Source organism: Muntiacus reevesi, chromosome 2, assembly GCF_963930625.1.
Source record: "Muntiacus reevesi chromosome 2, mMunRee1.1, whole genome shotgun sequence".
In the NCBI taxonomy this organism is placed as follows: domain Eukaryota; kingdom Metazoa; phylum Chordata; class Mammalia; order Artiodactyla; family Cervidae; genus Muntiacus; species Muntiacus reevesi.
In genome coordinates, this window is record NC_089250.1 from 133,492,194 (window position 1) to 133,516,835 (window position 24,642).

Consider the following 24,642-nt stretch of genomic DNA (forward strand, 5'->3'; position numbering starts at 1 on the left):
AGCAAAGTCACGTTGACCAGACTCTCCTCTCCTCTGAGTTCCCTTCTAACCCAGCAAATTGCCAAGTGTTCTCCAACTTCCATCACCACTTAAAAAAAAAAAAAAGTTTAAAAATAATCTTTTGGCTCTGCCACAAGGCATGTGGGATCTTAGTTCCCTGACTAGGGGTTGAACCTGTGTCCCCTGCTTTGGCAGTGAAGAATCTTAACCATTAGCCTACCTGACAAGTCCTCCATCACCACTTTTATTCCAAAGTTTCCTTGGAGCTCAGGTCCCTGCTCCTGAGAAAGGGAACTTAGTTAGGAATTCAGGGACCATCTGAATAGAGCTGGTTCTAACTAAAAACAACTCAGCCCAGCAGTGAGTCCTAGAGGGTAGAAAGGACACACACTAGAATATTAATATTGCGTTGGATAGTCCTAAAATTAGTTTGCACAGCTCTAGAATTTTCCACTTGATATTTATGAATCCAAAAATCAGACAAATAGATATGTCTGAATGTGTCTGACATTGGGATTTTACCATCAAAAGACAATAAAATGTAATGACAAACTTTGTCCTTGGCTTACTCTTATCCATTAAAGGGATAAATAGTAGACATCTTCCTAAGTGATTAAGCCTGATCTTTAAGCACTTCTCATACAATTAGGAATGGGGCAGGAAAAGGTTTTTAGAACACCTAGGCTGTCACCCTGCTTATTTAACTTATATGCAGAGTACATCATGTAAAATGCTGGGCTGGATGAAGCACAAGCTGGAATCAAGATTACCAGGAGAAATATCAATAACCTCAGATATGCAGATGACACCACCTTTATTGCAGAAAGTGAAGAGAAACTGAAGAGCCTTTTGATGAAAGTGAAAGAGGAGAGTGAAAAAGCTGGCTTAAAACTCAACATTCAAAAAATGACGATCATGGCATCTGGCCCCATCACTTAATGGCAAATAGATGGGGAAACAATGGAAACGATGACAGACTTTATTTTGGGGGGCTCCAAAATCACTGTAGATGGTGACTGCAGCCATGAAATTAAAAGATGCTTGCTCCTTGGAAGAAAAGTTATGACCAACCTAGGCAGCTTATTAAAAAGCAGAGACATTACCTTGCCAACAAAGGTCTGTCTAGTCAAAGCTATGGTTTTTCCTGTAGTCACGTATGGATGTGAGAGTTGGATTGTAAAGAAAGCGGAGTGCCGAAGAATTGATGCTTTCTAACTATGGTGTTGGAGAAGACTCTTGAGAGTCCCTTGAATTGCAAGGAAATCAAACCAGTCAATCCTAAAGGAAATCAGTCCTGAATATTCACTGGAAGGACTGAGGCTAAAGCTGAAGCTCCTATACTTTGGCCACCTGATGTGAAGCGCTGACTCAGAAAAGACACTGATGCTGGGAAAGGTTGAAGGCAGGAGGAGAAGGGAACAACAGAGGATGAGATGGTTGGATGGCGGCAATAACCTGATGGACATGAGTTTGAGCAAGCTCCGGGCGTTGGTGATGGACAGGAAAGCCTGGCGTGCTGCACTCCATGGGGTCACAAAGATTCGGACATGACTGAGCGACCGAACAACAACAAAGTTGGAGAAGGCAGGTGTTTTTCCTATTTTCACTTTACCTAGAGTTTAAAACTTCAACTGCTTAAATGAATATCTCACTTCCAAGTGTATAAAATAACAGATGATACATTTGTTTTTTATCCTCAATTGTTAATATGATGAAACAAGTACAGTTAAGGACAACTACAAACACAAAATGGGCAAACCCCATGTAGTATGTTTTGTAAAAGGTATCAACGTCATGGAGACACAGGATTCTGTCTCAATCATTGTCAACATGGCCCCTGAATTTTTTTGTTAGTATGTGAGTGTTTGGGTAAATAGAATAAGTAAGAATGAATGGAAGTTATATTTCCTTAAATCACATCTGCTAAATGGTAAGACCCAAATTTCATTACTTGACTCTTTCATTTCAGACCATTGGGTTTTGTTTATTTATTTTCTGATGGGTTTATCAGAATTAGAAGCAATAGTGCTAATAGGACCTTTGTATAATGAAGATAGGATCTTCAGCATGTAGTGGCTTAACAATTTGTGCAATACTGCTCTTGTTAACCTTGCTGCATATTTTTTCCCTAGAAATAGCCAAGAATAAGTGTTTGGAGGGTAGTACTCTGATGATGAGATCTGTCGCTTAAATAGTTCCTTATTTATTCTAGCCAGATTTACAGTTCCTGGAGAACTAGGAGGCTGTTGTTCAGTGGAACTACTTATTGATTATACATTTCTAGTGAAATGAAACAAAGTCATCAACTGCTAACAAGAGGAGAGGAGCTTAAATTCAGTCATTGGCTGACCTTCAGGCAGCAGGAAAATAAGGGACTATTATTATTTTTAGTAGTGATTGATATTTTTCTCTTTCTCCTTTCCTGACTTCTTTTGTGCTATGTAAATATTTTCTAAGCATCATTTTAATGTATCTATTTTCTTTTTGGGCCTCCGTGGTGACTCAGATGGTAAAGAATCTGCCCACAATGCAGGAGACCTGGGTTAAATCCCTGGGTCAGGAAGATCCCCTGGAGACGGGAATGGCTACCCACTCCAGTAATCTTGCCTGGAGAATTCCATGGACAGAGGCGCCTAACAGGCTACAGTCCATGGCACCACAGATTTGGACACGACTGAGTGACTAAGACTTCACTTCATTTCTTTTCAGTTATATCTTCTTGTACTATTTTTAAGCAGTTGCTCTAGAGACTACAATGTGCCTCCTTAAATAGTCACAATCCACATAGAGTTAATACTGTTTCACTTCATGGAAAGAGTTGAAACCTTATAAGTGCATAAGTACTTTTATTCTCTCTTCCTGTTACAAGGCCTATTATAAATCCCATACAATCATATAATTTTTGCTTTAATATACTCTGCTTTATTTCTATTTGAGCATATGCACTGTCAAAGTGAGCACCTCATTTAACTTTTGATCTATTTCTAGACTGTCTCCAATATGTATTTGAACTGAGAGTCCTAAAAGCAATTTTGTAGTGTTTCATGTGTTTTAGATGACTGATCCAAAGATTGTGTTTCTCTGTACATGTGTTTGTAAGGGCTGAACTTTTGAAAAGAGCCATTGCAGGAGACTAAAGAAGAATGAACCCATATGGTGTTTGTTGTTGTTTTATTTTAAAATCCAACTTAGTAAGTCCTTGGTCTTTCCAAAAATAAATTTTAACTTCTAAATTTCATTTTTCTATTTTTGCTTTGCTTCTCTTCCACTGACCATCCCCCTTCTTTCCTCTGTGTGACCCATGGAGTCAGAAACTCCTTATTTGGATAATTTCAGGTACAACTTTGGAGACAAACTCCAGGAAGTGGACCCTGGAAATGTGGTCTGACCTTTATGGGGTCCCACCCTTAGGGACCTCGAGGTTATCATCCCCATATGAACTGCAGCTTTAAGACAGACAGGAAGTGAAATGTCTTGATGGAGAGAGGGAGGTGCAGTCCCAGAGATTACCCCTTTCTAAAGAAAAATGTGCTTCATCCTGATTCATCATCCATCAAGTATTCATGGATGTAAGACGATGTGCCTGCAGGCCCCGTTTAGAGTGCAGAGTACCCCCAAAGCTCTTTAACGGGCCACTCTTTCTTCAGATACAAAGTGCTTAAAATGAACTGACCTCCAGTGGCTCTCATTCAATTATAGATATTCAGATAAAACCTCTATTCATTTTTGCAACTGAACCAAAGTCACCAGGCAATCTGGTGTTTGTCAGGCCAAATTCAAACAAGTATATATACATGTACCTGCATAATTACCTGTGTGTTTTGCATAATTACATAAGCATGTACCTTCAGAGCTACAAAGTTTATTAAATTTTACAGCTGGGCCTAAGACAGGCATTAAGGTGAATTGTAAATGTAACCTGATTTAAGCCATATTTAACTTGGCTTGAATCTTCAGCAAAGAAACGAGGCTTTTAAGACACTGATTTAAGAAACCAACAGCAAACAGAAAACTCTTCTTGGTGTTTTTCACCTAATAGGTGTCCAAAGAATTTGTACTTGAAATTGGATGATTCATGTATTAAAAGAGAGATTGAGGCTAAAGCTCCACTCAATTAATTTGAAAATATGGAAAAAGCAATTGCCAAAGCATGTAATTTATTAATTGTTGGTGGTCTCCAAACTTCATCTTTAAAGTGGGGGGGGAATGATACAGTTATTCTTACAGTGAATGAAATAATGCACATTGCTTAGTGCAGTGTCTAGCATGTAATAGGTGCTCAGGGCCTTTCACTATTATCATGGATTGTATTAGCATCACATTAAATTGCCAACTGAAGTCAAAGTGAAACAGTGTTTTAAGTCATTGATTAAAAAGAAAAGAAGACTTTCAAGCAGGAGCAATGATACTGCTTCTATGTTTTCTAAATCTCTGAACATGTGGGTATTTTAAGGCTCCTGAAGACTGCCGAATTTATAAAAAGAAAGATGATAAACTGGAGACAGAGAGGACCCCCGCAGGTCAGCATCTGCGCTTCAGTGAGGCACTAGCCCCGTGGGTATTTTGTGCATGCTTAGTCACATCCAGCTCCTTGTGACCCCATGGACTGCAGCCCACCAGGCTCCTCTGTCCATGGGTTCTCCAGGCAAGAATACTGGAGTTGGTTGCTGTTTCCTACTCTAAGAGATCTTCCTGACCCAGGGATCAAACCCTCATCTCCTGTGTCTCCTGCATTGCAGGCAAGGCAGATTCTTTAACCCACTGAGCCATCAGGGAAGTCTAACCCCATGGAGGGAAAACAATTGAAAAAAAGATAAATTTGGGATTTTTTTTTTAAGGAAACGGAAAACACCGAAAGTGTTTTGTTTGTTCCAGAGTAGACATAACAAAAGTTTTCCTGTCATTCCTAGTTTCCCAAAGCTCTAAGGCAAGAATCTCAGGTGGAAAGGCAAGAAAAATATGGAAAGCAGATGCAAAGGGCGAGAACAGGGCCTTAGGAAAATAAATCCGTGGGTTCTGGGCTCACTTAAGTGGGGTCACACGTGCTTTCCACCTGAACTGTAAACTCCAAAGGGTAGGAAAGTTTCTTCAATTTTGTTCACTGCTGCATCTCCAGGACACAACCAGTGCCGACCACACAGTGCGCTCTGAATATTCTGGAACAAAAGCAAGGAGAGAAAGTGAAAGATACTACAGAGTTAAGGTAGTAAAAACCTGTCTTCTCTCCTTAGATTTGGGGAACGTAGCAGTATTAGTGTATATGTATAGTGTGTATGTGGGCTGCCCAGGAGGCACTAGTAGTAAAGATCCCTCCTGCCAATGGAGGCTAGACATAAGAGATGTGAGTTCGATCCCTGGGTCAGGAAAATCCCTTGAAGGAGGGCATGGCAACCCACTCCAGTATTCTCATCTGGAGAATCCCATGGACAGAAAAGCCTGGCAGGTGATGGTCCATAGGGTCGCAAAGAGTAGGACACGACCAAAGCAACTTAGTACACATGCACAGATAATGTGTAGTTAGTAGTAGTTGTAGAGTACTCACATGTAGTACTAATACATGTGACTACTACACAATAATACAAAGTATGTAGTACAATACTATAGTGTGATGCCAGAGCACTACACAGTTGTAATTCAGGGAATTTAATTTAGAACCAGCATTTGTGACATCATTTGATTCTTCTTTAAATTCTCAAATTAATTGCTGCCAAAATCTGAGATCCTTCTCAAGCTTGATTCTTATGACCTTTGTAGATTAGGACTCTATTATAGATTATTGATATTGTCATGGATTATTATTATTAATTTTATGATGTTAATAGATGGTATATAATTGATATATTAATTAACTGTATTAATATTATCACAAAAGCAGAGTAAAGATGATAGGAAAGTATTTATTCTCAAACAGGTTGATAGGGTTGACAATATACTGGTTTATTTTGATAGTCATGCAAAAGACAAGTACATTGATTACTTTCAAGTAACCGTTCCATTGTACTGATCGTGAAGGAGGAAACAGATAGAGCTGGACTCCATCTTAGGCCAGGCTACGAACATTAGGCTACCCACATGGTCACCCTCCCAATGGACTCTTAACTTTGTGCCTGGTGTCTATAGACGTGGCATACCAATGGAAAACCAGACCCCCCGGATAAAAGAGCCTCAGGACTTGTACTTGGACTCTCTGTTGCCTAAAAGAATATGCTAATTATCTCTGTAACAGAACAAAGTGGTAGATTCCATTATGTTTATTGGGACATGACCACAGGCCTATTGATAAATACCCACTGTTTATCTAATCCTGTGACACATGAATCATGGGTTAACTTTGATCGAATCTTTTATCTTGTCCAGACTAGTTTCAAGGAATTTGGGGAAGTGGGTTTGAGCAAGTACACTTAGGGTATATAAGGTTTTCACAAAAACTGGTCGGGGTCCTTGTCTAAGAGGAGACTCTGCCTTGGGCCCACCGGTGTAATAAACTGCACTCCACTATCTGCATTGTCCTTCTGAGTGAGTTTGTTTCCCAGAATGCGTGGCTACAACAATCTAATTAAAGATTTCGGTTCTCAAAGTCTGTAATTTTATAGCTAAAAAACACTTCCTCTTCAGTGATTTGAAAACAACTAGCTGTAACAAATGCTGAATTCATTACAATTCAGTGACAATTAAAATATTCTTATTTTAAAATGTATGTAATTTTAAATTAATATAATTGTGTTCTCTTGACACTTTAAAATGTATATCTATAATTAAGGAATTATGTTCAGAAGAAAATGTTGAATAGAATTCTTTGAAAATGTTTCATTAAATAATGCAAAACATAAATGCTCAGGCACTTGGGAAGAGTTGAGGTTTGAAAATTAAATAATCATTTATTTTATCAAACATTATTAGTCCCTCTTAAAGGCTTAAATCAATACCAATGTTTGTAGAAGATGTTGACATTGTTTGAGATGCTTGACTCTGGTTTAGAGAGTTTTGCCTACACCCCCCAGTTTCCTTTGAAGAAGCAGCAAAATATTTTACTCTGGATCCCAAGGGAGAAACTTATTCCTGGCCCCTTCAGCATTAAGTGAATTAATATTTTTGAGGACTGAATTATTAAGAGGCTAAAAGAAGTCTCTATCTCCATTTCATAGAAATAGGTGAAGCTGAGAAAACATAACTGTCAGTACACTTGCCAGAACTCTACAAATCTGCACAAGCCTGTTTTCTGCATACACTGAGAACTTCTGCATACCTTCTCTGACCTGTCAGCAAGTGGAAGGAGAGGGAAAAGACCGTTCTAATGGAATCAACTGCAACAGAAGGAAGAAATGAAAGCCATGAGGCGTGTGCTGACAGCTGATCTAGTCATCAGTCCTTTCACACTAAGGCTCCAGCTCACCCTACTGCCAAGGAACGAGAAGTCTCAAGGTGTTCGGGGACCACTCTGGGAAGGGACTTTTATTAAAGTGGATCTTCTCTCCCACTAGGGCATCCTTGGTGGCTTGGATGGTAAAGAATCTGCCTACAGTGCAGGACACCAGGGCTTGATCTTCGGGTTGGGAAGATCCCCTGGAGGAGGAAATGGCAACCCACTCGAGTATTCTTGCCTGGAGAATTCCATGGACAGAGGAGCCTGGTGAGCTACAGTTCATGGGGTCACAAAGAGCCGGACATGACTGAGTGACTAACACTTCCACTTTTTCTCTCCCACTAACACATGGTAAATTGGGCCACCCCTGGCAGCAGCAGCTTCTCCATAGTCTTCTATGCTCCCTGAAACTAGAAGCAACCTTTCCTCCATTTGGATCTCTTGGTAATTTTGCCTTTCTTACACTAATAATAACACTATTAGGAACTAACACTCATCAGGAAATGACTATGTATCAGATTCTGTGTAACACATCCTTTCCATGAATTACCTATACCTTCATAAGAAGCATAGAAGGTACATTCTGTTAACAGTTTTTTACAGATCAAACTAAAAGTTCAGAGAAACTAAGTAACTGCTTCATGCCCACCTACTTAATGGTTGTGGAGCCACAATTGGACTCCCGGAATCCATGCTATGACCCCATAGATTATACTGACTGCCTAGGTCCTCTAGGGGACAGGACCCATACGCTATCCATCTCTACATCCTAAGTCTTCCTTTTCTCCTGCTGCTGCAAAGATAGAGACTTGCCCAAATGTCAATACATAGTTTTGGAATTAAAACCCAGAAGTGAATTGGTCTTTGGTTTCACTCTGGGCAGGAGAACAGGCTGGCTTGTTGTGATTTCCTCATTAAGGGACATGAAGAGGTCACATAGCAATGTGAGTTAATTGAGAACAGAATTGAAGGTAGAAAGGTTTTCTCCCTATACCTTCAGAATTATAAACCACGTGAAGGGCAAACCATGGTTGATTGTCAGGGTAACCTAGAAAGTTCCTCTTCTCCCTCACCCTGTTTAATAAACCAAATCTATTTTCACTTGGCCACCCCATTGAATACACCCAGAATTCTACCATCTTCCATAAGACAACAGTAGAGAAAGATCTTTAATACAAGTCAGCCTTTGAAAGTAGTTAGCATGGGAAAATGTGGTTTCTATGGACAAAAGGCTCAGCCCTGAGAACGTGATGGCACGTGACTATCTCCCAGAACAGAACTGAGGACACAGTATTTTCCCTGTCCTAATGTACATCTACACTACTCCAGTGGTCCTTATGTCTCCTCTGCTTAATGGAGAAAAAGTAGGATGACCAGAGGTGGAGTAAAGAGGAGGATAAAATGTGCATCCAAAAAATGGGCACTGGTGAGGGGGAAAAAAAAATGCTATTTTATGTTTAGGAACATGGTCCACTGTCTAAACCCCTGGAAAACAGAGAAAAACAAACACAATTCAAGTGATAGATTCTTTAGCTGTTATTAAGTCAGTTCTAATGGGCTGCACTGGTGTGTGTGCAGGGGGAGGGGTGCAGAGAGAGGGAGATGAGAGCTGAGAATAAAGGGAAGAAAAAAAAATGGGGTCAGTGAGTTTCCAGGCTCTGCAGCAGGGAGGTTTGGCAGCTCTGGCTCCTAAGGAAGCCAGGCCTTGTGATTCATCACAGACCAGATTCCTGCTGACTTCAAAGAGAGATGTCCAGGAGGAGAAGATGCCAGCATCCAGGAGGGAGGCAAATCTGGCCAAGTAATTGTCATGACCCCTGAAAACGTACGCTACTCAGCTAGAGATGATACTAAACTCTGGTTTGTGTAGTAGTCATCACCCTAGCAAAGAATGGGAAAGAGAACTTAATGGTCTCAAGCTGAGGCATCTCTCTTCCTCTCTGTCCCTCTGCTTTTCTTTTGTGGATGATGACATTGTTGTTTATCTTAACATGTCTCAAAGTCCTGAACTGTGGGGAAGGACAGCATGGATATAATTCTTTTGAATTATATCCCAGTCCCTGGGATTCTCCAGGCAAGAACACTGGAGTGGGTTGCCATTGCCTTCTCCAATGCATGAAAGTGAAAAGTGAAAGTGAAGTCGCTCAGTTGTGTCCGACTCTTAGCGACCACATGGACTGCAGCCTACCAGGCTCCTCCGTCCATGGGATTTTCCAGGCAAGAGGACTGGAGTGGGGTGCCATTGCCTTTTCCGGTGAATCTGTAGAGAAACAGCTAAAGCCATTTCCAGTGTCTGCATCTTCACCACATACCTCCTCAAATGGTAGAAAGTGCCTAGGAGACTTTGAGGGTAGACCCTGACAATATGGAATAGTAAAAGTTACACTTCCTGCTTTTAAGGAGCTTCCAGTCTAATTACGGACATTAACAGACAGAAGAAGCAAAACACAGCTGCAGTCTGCGGGTTCTGAGCACGGCCAGATGGGCCCAAAGACTAATTGTGGGCTTGTTTCCACTTGAAATTTGACTTTTTTTTTTTGTTCACTGCTTTCAATTTCCTCACCTTTGTGGTCTGGATGAAAATCAAAGAGTTCAATTTTAGACAAATGAACAGTTTGAGGTGATAAGTAGAAAATGAGAAGGAATTAAAATAGTGCAGTGGGAAGGTAAACCTTAGTGGGAGAAAGAGGGGGAGATCTGAAAGTCATCTGGAAAGAGGGGATGGTCAAAGCTTTAGGGCATCTTTGAGAAAGTGAGGGGAAGAAATGCTGAGGAGAGTAGCAGGAGGTCAAGCATAACCAGGGTGAAGATGGCAGGGAAGGAGGACCAGAAGAAAGGTGTCTGGTGAACCGAAGGAGATAAGTGTTTCTCAGGCAAGGGGAGTCAGGGTTGACAATTACAATCATTCTGTAAAATCTGTTAAGGTAGGGACCACACCTGTTCAACTCACTGTTATTCCCAGGACTTAGTACAAGCCCATGCCACAAAGCAGATACTCATAGATAGTCATCTAATTAAGGAGATTGTTGGGATCCAGACTTAAGTTCAAAGCCTCCATTCAAACACAGGAGTAAAGGATGCCCTTCTCTCAAGTAACTTGTTTTCTGATTTAGTAATGAATCTGGTGCTAAATGAAGTCAAGTCCATTTTTAAGGCAAAGGTGAATCAGGGTGGGGGAGAGTTCCATGTTGATATAGATTTATCCGAAATGTGGTTTTGTTTTGTTTTGTTTTTTAAAGATGATTTTCACAGATTCCAAATATGAAACTCAGTATCATTCACTCTTCAAAAGTGGTGAGAAAGTTCTATGTTCTGAAAGGTCACAGTGGGTAAAGAAAGTCAGGGAAGGCTAGAGTTTTAAATTCTGCCTTCTGTGAGAAGCAGGATTTGGTGGGTCAAAGTGGAGAAACTTTCACTTTCACAGTGCAGTTAACTCTTGACTAAAGGTTAGTAATGTGTCAATCATTGGGCTGAGAGAGGAAACACTTTTTCTGAAGAAATTGGCCAATGCTTTATCCTTTGTCATTGTGGTCTATGAACTTTCGCTATATTCACAACATGAAAAGTAGATAGGAAACTGTTTTGAACGAGGGTTAGATTGGTATCTAAAGAAAAGAAAGAAAAATGAAGAGATGCAATCCTAGGGCGTGGGAAAGCCCCAAGGGAGGTAAGGAAGGGACATTTCCCAATTCCCATCCAATGTCACCATTGTTAGTAAGACCACAAAGAAGGAGACGGATGGGTGTGGCAGACATGAGGTTACAGGAGAAGGGGACTATGAGAAAGGTCAGGTGAGGTGGGGAAAAGACTAGGGAAAAGTTATGCCAGGTATTTCAGACTCTTCCAGAAAGAGCTCTGGAGCCAGAGAATATACATCCTAGTCTATGCTCTGGTATATGAAAAGGCTTCAGATTGGTGCTGTATCAAAAGAAAGCAAAAGACAAACTCTCATTCACTAAAAAAGGTAGGAAACATCAAGGTATTGGGCAAAGACAGAGCACAGACTTTAGAGTCAGACAAACCTGAGTTCAGTGGACATGAATTTGAGCAAACTCCAGGAGATAGTGGAGGACAGGGAAGCTTAGCATGTTGCAATCCAAGTGATCACAGAGTCAGACATGACTTAGCAATTGAACAACAACAGACTTGAGTTCCTTACTTACCTCAGGAACTTGATCAAGGTACCTGTTTATGTGAATAAGAGAAGTTAGTCTTTCCTCATAGATGGTAGGAGAATTAAATGAGATAATATATGTAAAAGGATCTAATGCATAGTGAATGCTCAACCTAGTAATCTATGCTGGTTCAGGAAGAAGGCAGCACATGGTTAAATAAAAGAAACAATTGTTTGGTTCACATCCCAGCCCTATAATTTACTTCCTGTGTGACTACAGCAAGATTTTTAACCACTTGGGGCCTCACATTATTGCATCTATATAATGGGTATAAGAAGATCTATCTCTCAGGATTTTCATGGGCATTAAATGACATGATATTTATAGCCATTAGCATAGTACCTGGCTTATATTAAATGCTCTAAATAAATGTGTTAGATACTATCATTGAAAGATAATCAAAAGCTGTACATGCACTAAGTCTAACATAAAAAAATTTCTACATGAGAGATCCACTGTGGGTTATTTATTTATTTATTTATTTATTTTGGAGAAGGGGAAAGTAAGACATAAAAGGCAGAGTATGTGCACAGAACTGTAAGATACATGTCCCCACGACAGAAATAAAGGAGGCAGAGATTCACTGAGGGGGGAATTCATGGACATTTATGGTCACGTTATTCTGATTGGCTGAGGGGATCAGCAGGCTTCTGGCCAGTTTTCTTTCCGTTCACGGAAATAAAAGTTCAGTGTGTTTGAAAATGAACTAAGTTTATTCCCCCTTATTTTTCTTGATAGGAAGGATTTATTTATGTAGTCAGAGAAGGCTTGTTTCTGCTAAGTGAAAATTTGGTCTAGGGAGTATAATAATAAGCTAAATGGAAACTGGATAAAAATATGTTTATTATGACATTATTTAATTTGTTGATATCCCTACATTCCCTACCTAATACCATGAAAGAAATTCTCAAATAATAATACAGTTGGTCAAACTGTTAAAAGTGGGGTCAGCTTGTCTGTATCTGTCTGAGCTGGATCAATGGCTAGTTTCTCTGAGCTGGTTACCTTGACAACCCAACAACTCCTCTCTAGATGTGCCATCCACATCAGGGGTGTGCATAAGAGAAATGCAGAATCTCATGCTTCTCTTCAGACCTACTGCATCAAACTCTGAATTTCAATAAAATCACCAGGCGATTTATCTCTAATATTAAGATTTGGAAAGCACTGAGAGTGTGGAGTTATGTCCACATAATCTTAATCATTACAGTCAACACTTCAATCCAATTAACATGGACAAGAGTTATGATAATTAGGAGTGAGTGGATATAAACAGCAACATTTCTTACTTGATAGATTTCGCTCAGTGCAATGAAGAGTTCCCTTAGCTCATGAAATCTTAGGAAATAAACCTGAAATTTAAGAAAATAAAATGATGAAAGTATGACAGTAATCAACCAGAAACCATGTGCTCAACAGAACAACAAAACAATCAGGTTCTGTACTTCCTTAGAGTAGATTCAGCCTGGACTTTAGAACTTCACCTTAGCCACTTTATAACCAGATGACTTTGGGTAAGTTGCTGCAACAAGTTTCTTATATCTGAAACAAGATGCTAACGGAACCTACTTCATGGACCTACAGGGTCTACTTTAAGTTACGAGGCTTAAATGAGTTAGTATGAATGCAAAGAACACACAAATGTCTGTGTCAAGATTAGTTATTATTAAGCATTAGACGTTTTAATATTATTAGATATTATTATGAATAATGCCTTAGTTTTGTTGGATTTCACAGTTCCCTTCTCTTTAAACAATTTTTCCCAACATATTTCCATGGTTTAAATAAAAATAAATTGGAAGAACAATCTTAGAGTATTGATAAGCCCCTTGGATGACTTGGAATTTCCAAGGCTTCACAGCCAGGTGAGTGGAAGATGCCTGCTTTGGGTCTGTGCTCAGTCCCAGCCTCTCCGAACCCCAGCAGACTCATAACCACTACAACACAGGAGTCTTCTAAAGAACCATCCTTCCCAGAGGGGAGTGTGTGTATAGGAGGAGAGGATGCTTAGAAATTTAAAACTATTTTAAATAGTTTATCTATGACATCCTCCCTTTTTGCGCATGTCTCATTACCGGTTTGAACAACTTGATCATAATCATCGAGGCACACACAGAGCAAGTTACTAAGATCTTTGTTCTTCGTCAATACCCATCTGATAGACTTGAACCAGCACATGAACTATGGATATGGCACAAACTGGGCATGTAATTTGCATTTGGTTCTTAATGAAACCTTTGGGCCAGTCTAAGTAGTCAAGTCACATATGAAGAGATCTGATCAGACCCAACAACAGATGATCATGGGATCAAAAAATCTGAGCCAATGATTTCTTTTTAGTTCTTTTCCAGAAGGTTTAAAATATACCTTCCTTTGTGGAGAAGCCAAGATGAGGGGCTGCAGGCCACGCTTATGCTCCAACCTAGTGAAGAAGGAAAAGCAGTACAGGTAAGTAAAAGGACGCTGATGGTAATAACTGTGGGACCAGTCTGTATATGTTGTCATCCATTAAAAGGTGCTAGCAATCCAAGAGGTTTTGAGAGGACATTTGCACACCGCGAAAGTTAAAATAAAGTTGCAAAATTCAAGACTGGCTCCCAAGTAAAGCATTATGCTGAAAGTGCTTAGGTTTACCAGATGAGAAAACCGAGGCTGAAAGAGGTTAAAACTTCTCACAGCTGGTGAAGGAACTCATTTAAATCCATGGGCCTATCGTCCTCACTCTTCTGTATTAGTTGACGAAGGCCATCTTCTACAGAAAACCATCTACGTCCTTCTCTTCCTGTGCTCTGTGCTCTAAATTAGTCTACAGTTCCCCTACTGTCTCTTTTCTAATACCTTACTCCGCATTCTATCTCTAGCTTTACAAGACTCTCTGTAACCCTCCTTTATCTCTCATCCGTCATCTCCCTTGAGCTCTCACTTAGCCTGTTCTAATGGGAAAGGCTTGGGCCTTTCCCAGGGTTTCCCCCAAATCTCATCCCTCCAGCATTAGGTGGGGCTTAAGAGGCAACAACTGCCCTGGACTCCATACTGCTCTGACATCTCTTGATGTTGATATTATTACCCAGGTTTGCTGGTCTTTTTTCTGGTGGTCATTTTAGAGGCAGAGAGGAAGGCTAAAACAGAAAGACTTTCATGCCTTATGTCAGCCTTTTCAGTACCCTTACCACTGGTGGTTTGGGAAACATTTTTAGTGGTATGAGGGCAACTATTTTGTTTCAATAGTTATTTTTACAGATACCTTCTATCTTTGGTAATGAATGCTGACTTTCCATTTACGGTTATAATGTAATGCTCTTTTTTTTTCTATTTCTATAACACCTATTTTTTAATTTATTTTTTAATTGGAGTATAATTGCTCTACAATTTTGTGTTAGTTTCTTCTGTACAACAGCGTGAATCAGTTCTGTGTACACATAAACCCCACTTTCTTGAGAGTTCCTCCCACCCACCCCCATCCCACCCCTCTTGGGAGTGCCCAACTAAGCTCCATGTGCTATACAGTAACTTCCCAGTAGCTATTTTACACATGGTAGTATATATATGTCAATTCCCATCTCCTAATTCATTACACACACATACACACCCTCGCTGTGTCCAGAAGTTCATTCTCTACATCGTCCTTGTACAGAGAGACGTAAGTCAGAAAGAGAAAAACAAATACCATGTATTGACACATACATATGGAAGGTAGAAAAATTGGTACTGATGAATCTATCTGCAGGGCAGGAATACAATGTAACATGTTATTTTAAAAATAAATTGCTTAAGAAACAATGCAAGTTGACTTTATATATATATATTCGTTAAATGAAAGTACAAGTGGACCACAGAAATAGCAAAAGGTAGACTGAGGTTGAAGAAATATTGCCTCAAGATAAGCCTTAAATCTCATATGCCCCAGATTAGCTCTTCTTGAAAAGTGGCCCCTATCTTTGCATGTGTGGTGCAAAGAACACCTTGGGTGGGCCCACTTCTGGTGTGCGGATTCATAGAAAATCTGTGCCTTCAGGGCACTCAGGGAAGGAGTGTTCAATTGGATTACAAAACCAGGACCTACAGAAGAACTGTTTTCTGCAACCACTTGCTGCTCAGAGCGCACTCTGCATCTTACCCACTACCGTCTTTAGGTCGTCCCTGTTGGCTCAGTGATGAAGAATCCATCTGCCAATGCAGGAGATGAGAGTTAAATCCCTGGGTCGGGAAGGTCCCCTGGAGAAAGAAATGGCATCCCACTCCAGTATTCCTGCCTAGGAAATCCCATGGACAGAGGAACCTGGTGGACTCTAGTTCATGGGGTCACCAAGAGTCAGATACAACTTAGCAACTGAGCATGCACACCGGGAACTAAGATCCCACATGCTTTAGGTTCACTGAGCCTGCATGCCGCAACTACTAAGCGTTCTCTGCAGTCCGTGTGCCACAACTGGAGAAGCCTGCGTGCCGCAACAAAGATCCTGTGGGCTGCAACTGAAGACCTGACTCTATCAAATCAGTCAATAAATATTAAACAAATAAATGCTCTTTAATCCATTGTCTTTTTCAAGTTCTTGCTCAAGAGGTAGGCTGATATGTCAGGTTTCAAGGCAGAAGACATTGGGAGATTGAGGGACTTGCTCCATATCCCAGTGGCCAAGCTTTCCAGCCTCTGCCGGTCAGGCTCCAAGTATTTGCCTCGGGCTGGACCTTCAGGCCACGATCACACTAATACCGGAAGTAGCACAGGAAAGCAGTTGTAAACTACTAAACTTGTCTTTCTTTCCACCTGAACTGTGACCCCAATTAGCAACCCGTCCTGTGAACACACCTCATTTAGGAAGAGCAATGATAAAGTAGTATTTATTGAAAGTGCTAGGTACTTTGTATACATCGTGTCTTTAATCCTGGAAGAGTGTTCTCATATAGATGAAAATGCCTAGATAATCAGTTCACAGATTCTCTCTCTTCTTTCCTCTATTTCCCAAGAACCCAAATATATTTTTATTTGAATGAATCGAAACCTTGTTCAAGTTGCTTCATCGTTTGGCTGATGTGGTATCTGGCACCCTCTAGTGACAGAAAGATTCTTTGGTAGAAGTGATGTTCCTAGATCTTCAGCCATCTCTACAGGCTTGTTTAAGACCATGTCCTTACTGAAACTGTAACAGTCTATTTGTAACAACTAATTTTGATAACAGAGAATTTCTTATACCAATTATAAGCTCCGATGACCTACTTGTTAAGGCTCTTTTTAGCTGTAAGACTGTGGCTTAAACAAATGTTGAGACTATTGAGAAGGGTAACTGTGGGTAGTCTAACTTTCGATTTCAGGACTAAGTCGATTCCGGACTCAGGCGACACTATCAGGCTTGGGCCTTCGGTGTGGTTTGTTCTCATCATGGGTTGACTCTGCCTTCAGCTCTGGCAGGAGCAACCTCATCAGTTCTGTACCGCAAATATTTCCACTTCAAATACAGTGGAAAAAAGACAAAGAAGAGCGTGTGTCCCACTGTTTCCTGGAAAGCTCACAACAGAATGTGATGTGCTGGTTGCATTAACCAAGTAGGGCTCTTTGTCCTCCTCTCCTTTACGTACACACACAGATGCTAGGATCGGTGTCACTGCTGCTCTAATGATTAATCTTATGTGTCACCTTGACTAGGCCACAGGATCCAAAGACTTGGTACTTCTCTAGGTGTTTCTAGGTGTGTTTCTTAGATGGGATTGATATTTAAACCAGGAGACTTTGAGTAAAACAGTTGCCCTTCATAGTATGGGTGGGCCTTGTCCTATCAGTTGAAGGCCCTAAGAAAAGAACTGACCTCTCTTAAAAGACAGGGAATTATGCCAGCAGATGGCCTTTGCAATTCTCCCTTGGGTCTCCAGCCTGCTAACCTATCTGGCACATTTTGGAGTTGTCAGCCTACATAATCACATAAAACAATCCCTTACAACACATCTTTCTCTCTCTCTCTGTTTATATATAGGTCTATGTAAAAATAGATAGATAGATATAGTTATATAAATCTTGGTATCTATGGCTAATCTGTATGTATCCTACTGGCTTTGTTTTTCTAGAGAACCCTGACTAATGCAACCACTTCAATAGCTAAGAAGACAGAAGAGGAACAAAGGCAACTTGGAAGATGTTGTTACCAGGAAGAAGGGGAGAAGATGCAGAATAAACAATCATGAATGTGCACTACAGATGGGGGCTATTAAAATCAATTTGCTGCCATTTAGTAAGAGAAATTTTGTTGACAAAAATTTTAAAACATTAGGGGATAAGAAACAAAAAGTCTTGGTGGTAAAAGGGTATTGGGGGTTTTCTTCCTCTCAGCTTTTTAAAATAAGTAGACATATGTTTAAATGTTATTCAGAATGAAAAGTTCAACGGCAAGGATTTCTTTAGAGTAAAGCAGCAGGCTTTAACTTACACGGTATGGATTGAGTAAAATCAGGATGGTTGTCCAAAGTGTCTCCCACATCTGGTGGAGTGCCCGAAACTCTATTAATAAAATTGTATTTCTTTGCCCTTGAAGGCCTGTAAAAATGTGTTATTAAAATAAACTATTAAAGATGTCTGAACTGTTTCTTCCAGAACACCAGCATTCATCAGGTGTTCATTCAGTAGGCATTCTTCAAAGAACTCCATAAAGAAGACAAAGAAGGCCGGGGAGCAGTATAGATCACAGTTCCATCTTAGACAATCAGAATGCATATTAGCATATTGAGGGCTCAGAGAACTCTTAGATTAGGAGACCTGTTTAAATTAACCCAGAATTTTCTAAAATCATTTGATCATGTAACACGTCTCTTCCCACAAAGTACCTATTACTATTTCATTAAACTTGATGGTTAGGTGTGTGTGTGGAGTGGGGGAGATTTGAGGGGAGTTAGAAAGAGCAATGACTCAGGAGCAAGAATATTTAAGTTTAATTCCTGGATCTACTATTTACTAATTAAACTGTCAATGTTGTTTAAACTTTTATGGTTACAATTCTTTATAAAGCAAATATAATAATTAGCCACCTCACTGGGCTAAAGTGGCAAATATTAGGTATGGAAGAACCATTTGTGAAATGGTTGTTTCACAACCATTTGTGAAAGTTGTTGACTTATGATTCACTCTCAAGAGATGTTGATTTTGTCAACTGTCTCGCTCTCCTCCGTTCCTTCCTCCCTCCTTTCTTGCCTTTCTTCTTATGATTTTTTTATTTCAATAAACTTCTAATTTCAGAATAGTTTTAAACTTACAGAAAAGTTGCAAAGATAATACAGAGTCTCCATGTGCCAGCCCCTCTACACCCCTCCCCCAACCTCCACCATTCACTTCTTTTTGTGTCTGTTTTGGGTTGGGAACTGTAGGAGCAGGACTGGTCAGCTAGGATCTTCTTCACGGCACTAACAATCTGCTGGGCAGTGAAGCAGGAGGCAGATAAATCCACACCTGTAAGACAGGGCCATGAGTGCAGAGCAGAAAACAAGCAGAGTGAAAGCAGTTAGGAGGAAAGCATTCAGCTCCTAACCTTGAGTTGGGAGCCAGGAAGATCTCCCAGACGAAAATGTCTCGAAAATGTCTTCAGAGAGGGATCCGGATGGATGAGGGATGAGCCAGGCAAAGGGGGAGAAAGGAGAGTGTTCCTAACGGGATACAGCCAAAGGGCACATGGACAACACAGCGCAGGTGCAGAGCTTAGTGGAGGATGCCAGAGGAATACTGACCCTTTCACCGGTTCCCAGCTTACCACCTAATTCAGAATCACGCTCATGAAGGATGTCATTATACAAACCTTCTGTAAAACTGTTGCAAAACTGGCTAACCGGAATGATCAACTTTTCCAAAACAATAGTGACTTCGAGCTGTTAACCAAAGCACTAAAGTATACTTTTTTTTTTTTTACTATAAAGAAAATTGGCCAGGAAATAATGAGTAACAAAGGAGGGGAAGTAATTGTAAGCTTTTAATCATATAGCAGGAGTTGTGTGATTTGTCTTAGGAGTTAGCTTTGTACTCCTCGTGAGAATAAAATATAAAGGGTCCTCCCTCTTCGGAATCCCCACAGCACAACATCTGAACCTCTGCCTTGGAGAACTGCCACTTACAGACACTCGTCCGGGGTTCCTGTGAGCCTCTAACGTCGACACCACGGCACACGGAGCCGAGCCAAGGCTGGGTCTGCTCTGCGAATCCCAGCAGTCAGCCGAGGCTCCTGCTCCGAGCAAGACGTGTGCGCTCCGCACTTCAGTCCTCCCCAGCCTCCCCAGCTGAAACTGCAGAAGAGTTTAGAAAGGTCATGGGGCCCATTCTCAGGATCCTCACCTGAACCCGAGCCTGCCAGTCGATCGCGGAAACGCTCCCAACGGGGAATGCCCGCTTGTGCAACAAACGCTGGCTCTTTCCCCGCTCCCCGTTCAACACCCCGGCCCTCACCCCACCCCCCACTCCAGGCTCCGGGTTGCAGAATCAAAGGCGCCCTCCCCTACCCGGGCGTTCCCCAGCTAAGCTTCCTCCTCCAACCCCCACCCCCTGGCTCCGGGGACGTTTCTTTTGGTCTCTTCAAATGAGCCACCAACAGGTGTTCAGACACGCTGCTGGAGAAAGAGGAAAGCGTCCCGAGAGTAACAGTGCGTGAGCCCCCGAGGCGGGCCCGGGAGGGGCGCACTCTTCCAGGCCGGCTGGAGCGCGGGGTGGGGCCAGTCGGGGCTCACTTCTCACCGGGTGCGTAACTCGCCCTGGTGCCGGTTGGAAAGGCTCCTTCACTTCGGCGATTGCTCCACAGCCATGTCCGGGATCTGGGTTCTCTTGTCACTGGTGAGTCGCCTCTGCTCGGCCACTGGGCTGGCGCGGGACGCGCTGTGGGGGCGGCCGGGGGGGTGCGCGCGTGGGCGGCGGACTTGGCCGGCTACCTCCGCATGACTGCGAGGATTTCTCTTGAGGGCGAGGTCTCAGCAAACCAGGCTACTCGTTTTTCCTGGGGCTGGATGCGAAGCTGCGAGCCCGCGAGGCAGGCGGAACATCCCTGGGAACGCGGTTTGCGGCGCCGAGGGGGCCGGCGCCGGGGGGTTTGGGGGTCGCTGCAGGGAGAGCCCCGTCTGAGGCCGGAAAGGGTCTTTTGGACAAGCCCTTGCAAGTCTCGCTAAGGCTGTGCTGTGAACATACGCGCCCCGGGGCGGCGAGAACTTGCACTCTCGAAATTGATAATAAGTTTTTCCAACACTTCCCAACTTTAGGGAATAAATCAGCCTCGAAGCAGTGGTTACACCAGAGGCTTTGGACCGCACCGATTCTTTCTTGAAAACGTTATCTTGGGGCTGAATGCGCCTTAAAGAGACTTGTTTACCTTTTTACCGCTACACAGAAAAAGAAACTGTTTTGTTTCCCTTCCGGGAATCCCTCTCCTTGAGAGTGTGAGTCACTATCTCAGGTTTGCCCTCCCCCCCCCCCCTTCCGTTTTTTTTTATTTTTATTTTTAAATCTTTCATTGTTTGCTGGACGGGAGGCAACCCTGGCCCCGTCGCTCAGGCGGTGGTACCTGCTGCCACCGCGCACGCGCTGAGCAGCCTGTACTTGGCCTGGAAGCCTAAGCCGCATCCACCTCTTTTGGAGAGTCCCTACCTCAGATATCCTGGCTGGGTGATGGCTGATCGAAGACCCTGGCCTCAAGGGGTTCGTGTGGGTTCCGAACTCTCTGAACACCAGCGGATTCTTATTTGCTGTGCCTCATCGATGTGCCAGGCAGTGTGATAGGAATGTTTATGAGTATGATCTCAGTCATTTCTCGCAGCAGCTGCGCAGTATCTCCATCTTACATATGGCAAAATGGGGTTCAGACAGCTTACGTAAGTCGAGTCCAAACAGTAAGAGGCAGGACTGAATTTAAATCCAATTTAGATCCCATTCCAAAGCCTGGGGGGTGGGGATGGGGGTATCGACCACACCTATGTCCAGAGGACACCAAGAGTTAAAAAAAAAAAGTCGATGTCTGGAACCGTCTTATGGTTGGAAAAAAAATTCTTCCTGGTCCTTTTGGAAGTAATGTACAATATTTGGGCTCCTTTAGAAATTTTCTTTGAGAAAATTTGAGATTCAAAGTTGGGAAACTATTTATACAACCTCAGATCACATTCTTCCTTACCATGAACCACTGCCTTATTGCAGTCTTGGTTGCTTTGACAATCTTGGAACAACAATTCTAACAAGTATAGCAAAATTATCAAAGCCCAGAGCTACACTTTACTTTTATAGTAATACTATAGCGTCTCTACCAGGGGTACCTGTTTAAAGCACCAAGGAAACTGCTTTTCTGAAAGAATGCACACGTATTCATACACACATATGTGCAAATACAGACTTACATTTATTTGTATATGCATATTATAATATCTATGATATATATTAAGCATTCATTTATTATTGTTATATGATATAGAGCCTCAGAAGTGAATGTTTATTGAATAAAATGTGTTAATACAGATGTGTAGAAAGAAAAAAATCAGATATAACTGTATCACCTAGATAGTCCTGTTTACACTTTGTAGTATATCCTCTATTTCCCTTTTCTTGGGTTTAGTTACACAGAATCCTGCCCTGCCCCCATCAGGGGCCCAGCATCATGCCTCTGTTCTTAAAGAAGTTTCCACACTGTTCTGTCACCTTGTGTGTCTCCAGAAAATGCTTGCTTTTATGACTTAGCACTTAGTGGGGCTTACTTACTAGTTGCAAATAAATTAAACCAATTAAACCGAGGCGTGAGTGCTAACTACATGGAACACAGAAACAAATTTAGTTCAGCCATGTCAGTGGACTGCAAGTGGATGGGAGGGAGCGGCCAGGCTTTCTTTTTTCCTCTTTCTTTCTCTAGTCCTCTCATCTCTAGTGTGATCTGTCATCAGCAAATAGCCCATCCTTTACCTCTTTGCTTCTCTTTCCATCTTTCTTCCCTCTTGAAGTTAGTTTTCTCTCTCTTAGTTTCTGGTCGTCTTTCGGATACAGAAGTAAAGGCACAGTTACTTTAGAAATTTGTGTGAGAAATAGCTGTGAGCAATGCTGTTGCTGCTTTTAATAGCACATAGTTCTGATAGCTTTTGTTTTGTACTATTTAGGTCTATGGTTAGGCAATTACTAGATAGCCATTTTCCTGTCCTTTATTTCTTGGAGTTTTCAAAATTATAGGCAAGGGGAAGGAGAGGGCAGCTGAAAAAGAAACCGGTGTATTTAAAGTAATCATATAGGAGAGCTTTGAGAAGAAAATAAAGGACAGTTGTTTAATTTGTAATTTAATAATTTTTCCATAAACCAGGCTAAGAAGCAAGAAATAGGTTGTGGTGTGTTTCTATTTATTGTTGTTTTTAGTAGGTTTTCCTTATCTCAAGGTAGACTTGAAAATTCTTTTGAATAAAATAATATTATGAAATTTAATTTAAAACATTAACAACCAGGAGGTAAAAACACACATTGATAAAAGATGGCAAGATTGGGAGGCAAAAATGAAATTGATATATGAAGATCCTCAGGACCTTCACTGCTAGCTTCAATTAGATGAATGAAAACTCTTTTATTGTCCAGCTCCATAATACAATTACCACCCTTAGTGGCAAAACTAGAGTTTAATTTAGCAAAGCAGTTTTTACTCTTGCATTGAGTTTATAGAAGGAGAAAAGTGAGATAGAGGCAAAGAGGACTCAAGATTTTGATGTTGTCTCTAAGTAAGTTTCTTTGGAACACTAAACAAGTAATTTACTTCTAAATAGTTCCTAAGAGTGGACGTGTCCGCATTTCAAAGGAACCTCTCTGAAGGCTACTAGCACTATACCACAACTGCTAAGGAGTAACCACTTTCTAAGAGATGATCAAAAACCTGAATAAGGAAATCCCCCACTTGAAAACCCCTAATGAGTTAAGTGCCTTTTGGTAAATTATCTTGGGTTCCAAAAGTCCCTTAAATGAGCACATGTTTTGTAATAGGTACTAAAGACTTACTGACTTATGATGAAAAGTAACAATATAAAGGTAATAACATGTATATAGCTTGTTACCAAAAAATTATTTGCAGAATCACTGTAAGTACCTTAATGGACAGTAGTGTATTCTTTTTGCTATGTGCTTGTATCTATTTACAAAAGTGGGAAAACAACATTTAACTACTTAATAAGTTCTTTCATTTCCTGGAAGACCTTTGCTTTGAAATGAAATAGATAAAATGAATAAATAAAAATGAAATAAAGTAGTGTATCTTTTGTTTTGTATGTAATTGGATTCCTAACACTAATTGAGTATCTTCCATTCAGTCTTAATCAGGAACAAATAATTCAAATGTACTTGCCTACTTTTATTTTCTTTGATGTGAGAGTATGAGTAGTAAGACCCAAATTAGAAAGTTGATCACTGTAAGACTGTTAACTTCACCTTCCTCAGAAGGAAACGGGCTGGTTCTCCTCTTTGATCACAGTTCCCTTCTTGATTTGGAATGAGCTTTTGTGCAACTGAGCCATCCCCATCTAGGGACCAGTTAGAAACAGCAGCCATTGCTCTACTGGACAGCTGGCTAGAGACCCACTAAGTGGGGGGGTGATAGTAACTTTTGTATGAAATTATGCATTTTGATTAAGGCTACTCTTAGAAATTAGCAGTCTGACTACAAACTCGTTCGGCGGATGTACTCAGCCCAGCAAAGCAAGCAAACCTGCTAGATGTAGGTATTGTTAAGCTGTGAACTGGGATGAACTTGGGAAATTAGAATAAACTTTTTTTGGAGTCATTAATGTCAGGCTGTCCTATAGTCGAGTGATGCTGCATTGTAGATTTAGTCTCCTCTGTGTTCTGGGACACCATAAAAATGTAACCTGTGAGAATTGTCAATATTTTTGATTTCTGAGATCAGAGATCTTGGGAAAAAGAGAGAGAGATAGAAAGAGAGAGAAAATGTAATCAGAACATGTGGCATAAGGTTCCCACCCCTTGCTGAGGTTTGAGCTTTGGTTTTTAGCCATCTTCACAAAAGGATCTTTGTACCTCGTAGACTGTTTTTTCATATGAATGTCTGTCTTAGGCGTGATTTCAAAAATTGGGCTTACATTGCCCCAGACTGTGTTTTTATTTTTTAATATTTATTTATTTGG

At 41.1% G+C, this 24,642-nt stretch overlaps 1 protein-coding gene and 1 long non-coding RNA gene across 4 annotated transcripts in view; one reads left to right on the forward strand and one right to left on the reverse strand.

Moving 5' to 3' along the window:
- Window positions 1–4,714: 4,714 nt before the first annotated feature.
- Window positions 4,715–19,990, reverse strand: LOC136159961 (uncharacterized). Its single transcript, XR_010661544.1, has 6 exons — window positions 19,844–19,990; window positions 13,906–13,960; window positions 12,828–12,890; window positions 11,527–11,548; window positions 7,247–7,304; window positions 4,715–5,156 (listed from the first exon to the last, which is right to left on the reverse strand). It is a non-coding gene; the product is annotated as an uncharacterized lncRNA (long non-coding RNA).
- Window positions 19,991–20,162: 172 nt separating this feature from the next.
- Window positions 20,163–24,642, forward strand: part of FAS (Fas cell surface death receptor) — a 32,165-nt gene continuing 27,685 nt past the window's right edge. For 2 of the 3 annotated variants that reach the window (XM_065922861.1, XM_065922863.1), the window contains exon 1: window positions 20,167–20,335. In XM_065922861.1, the coding sequence (XP_065778933.1) occupies window positions 20,306–20,335 (30 nt within the window). In that variant the 5' untranslated portion in view covers window positions 20,167–20,305. Of the gene's footprint in view, window positions 20,336–24,642 lie in introns of all 3 variants that reach the window. The other variant, XM_065922862.1, reaches the window with a different exon arrangement.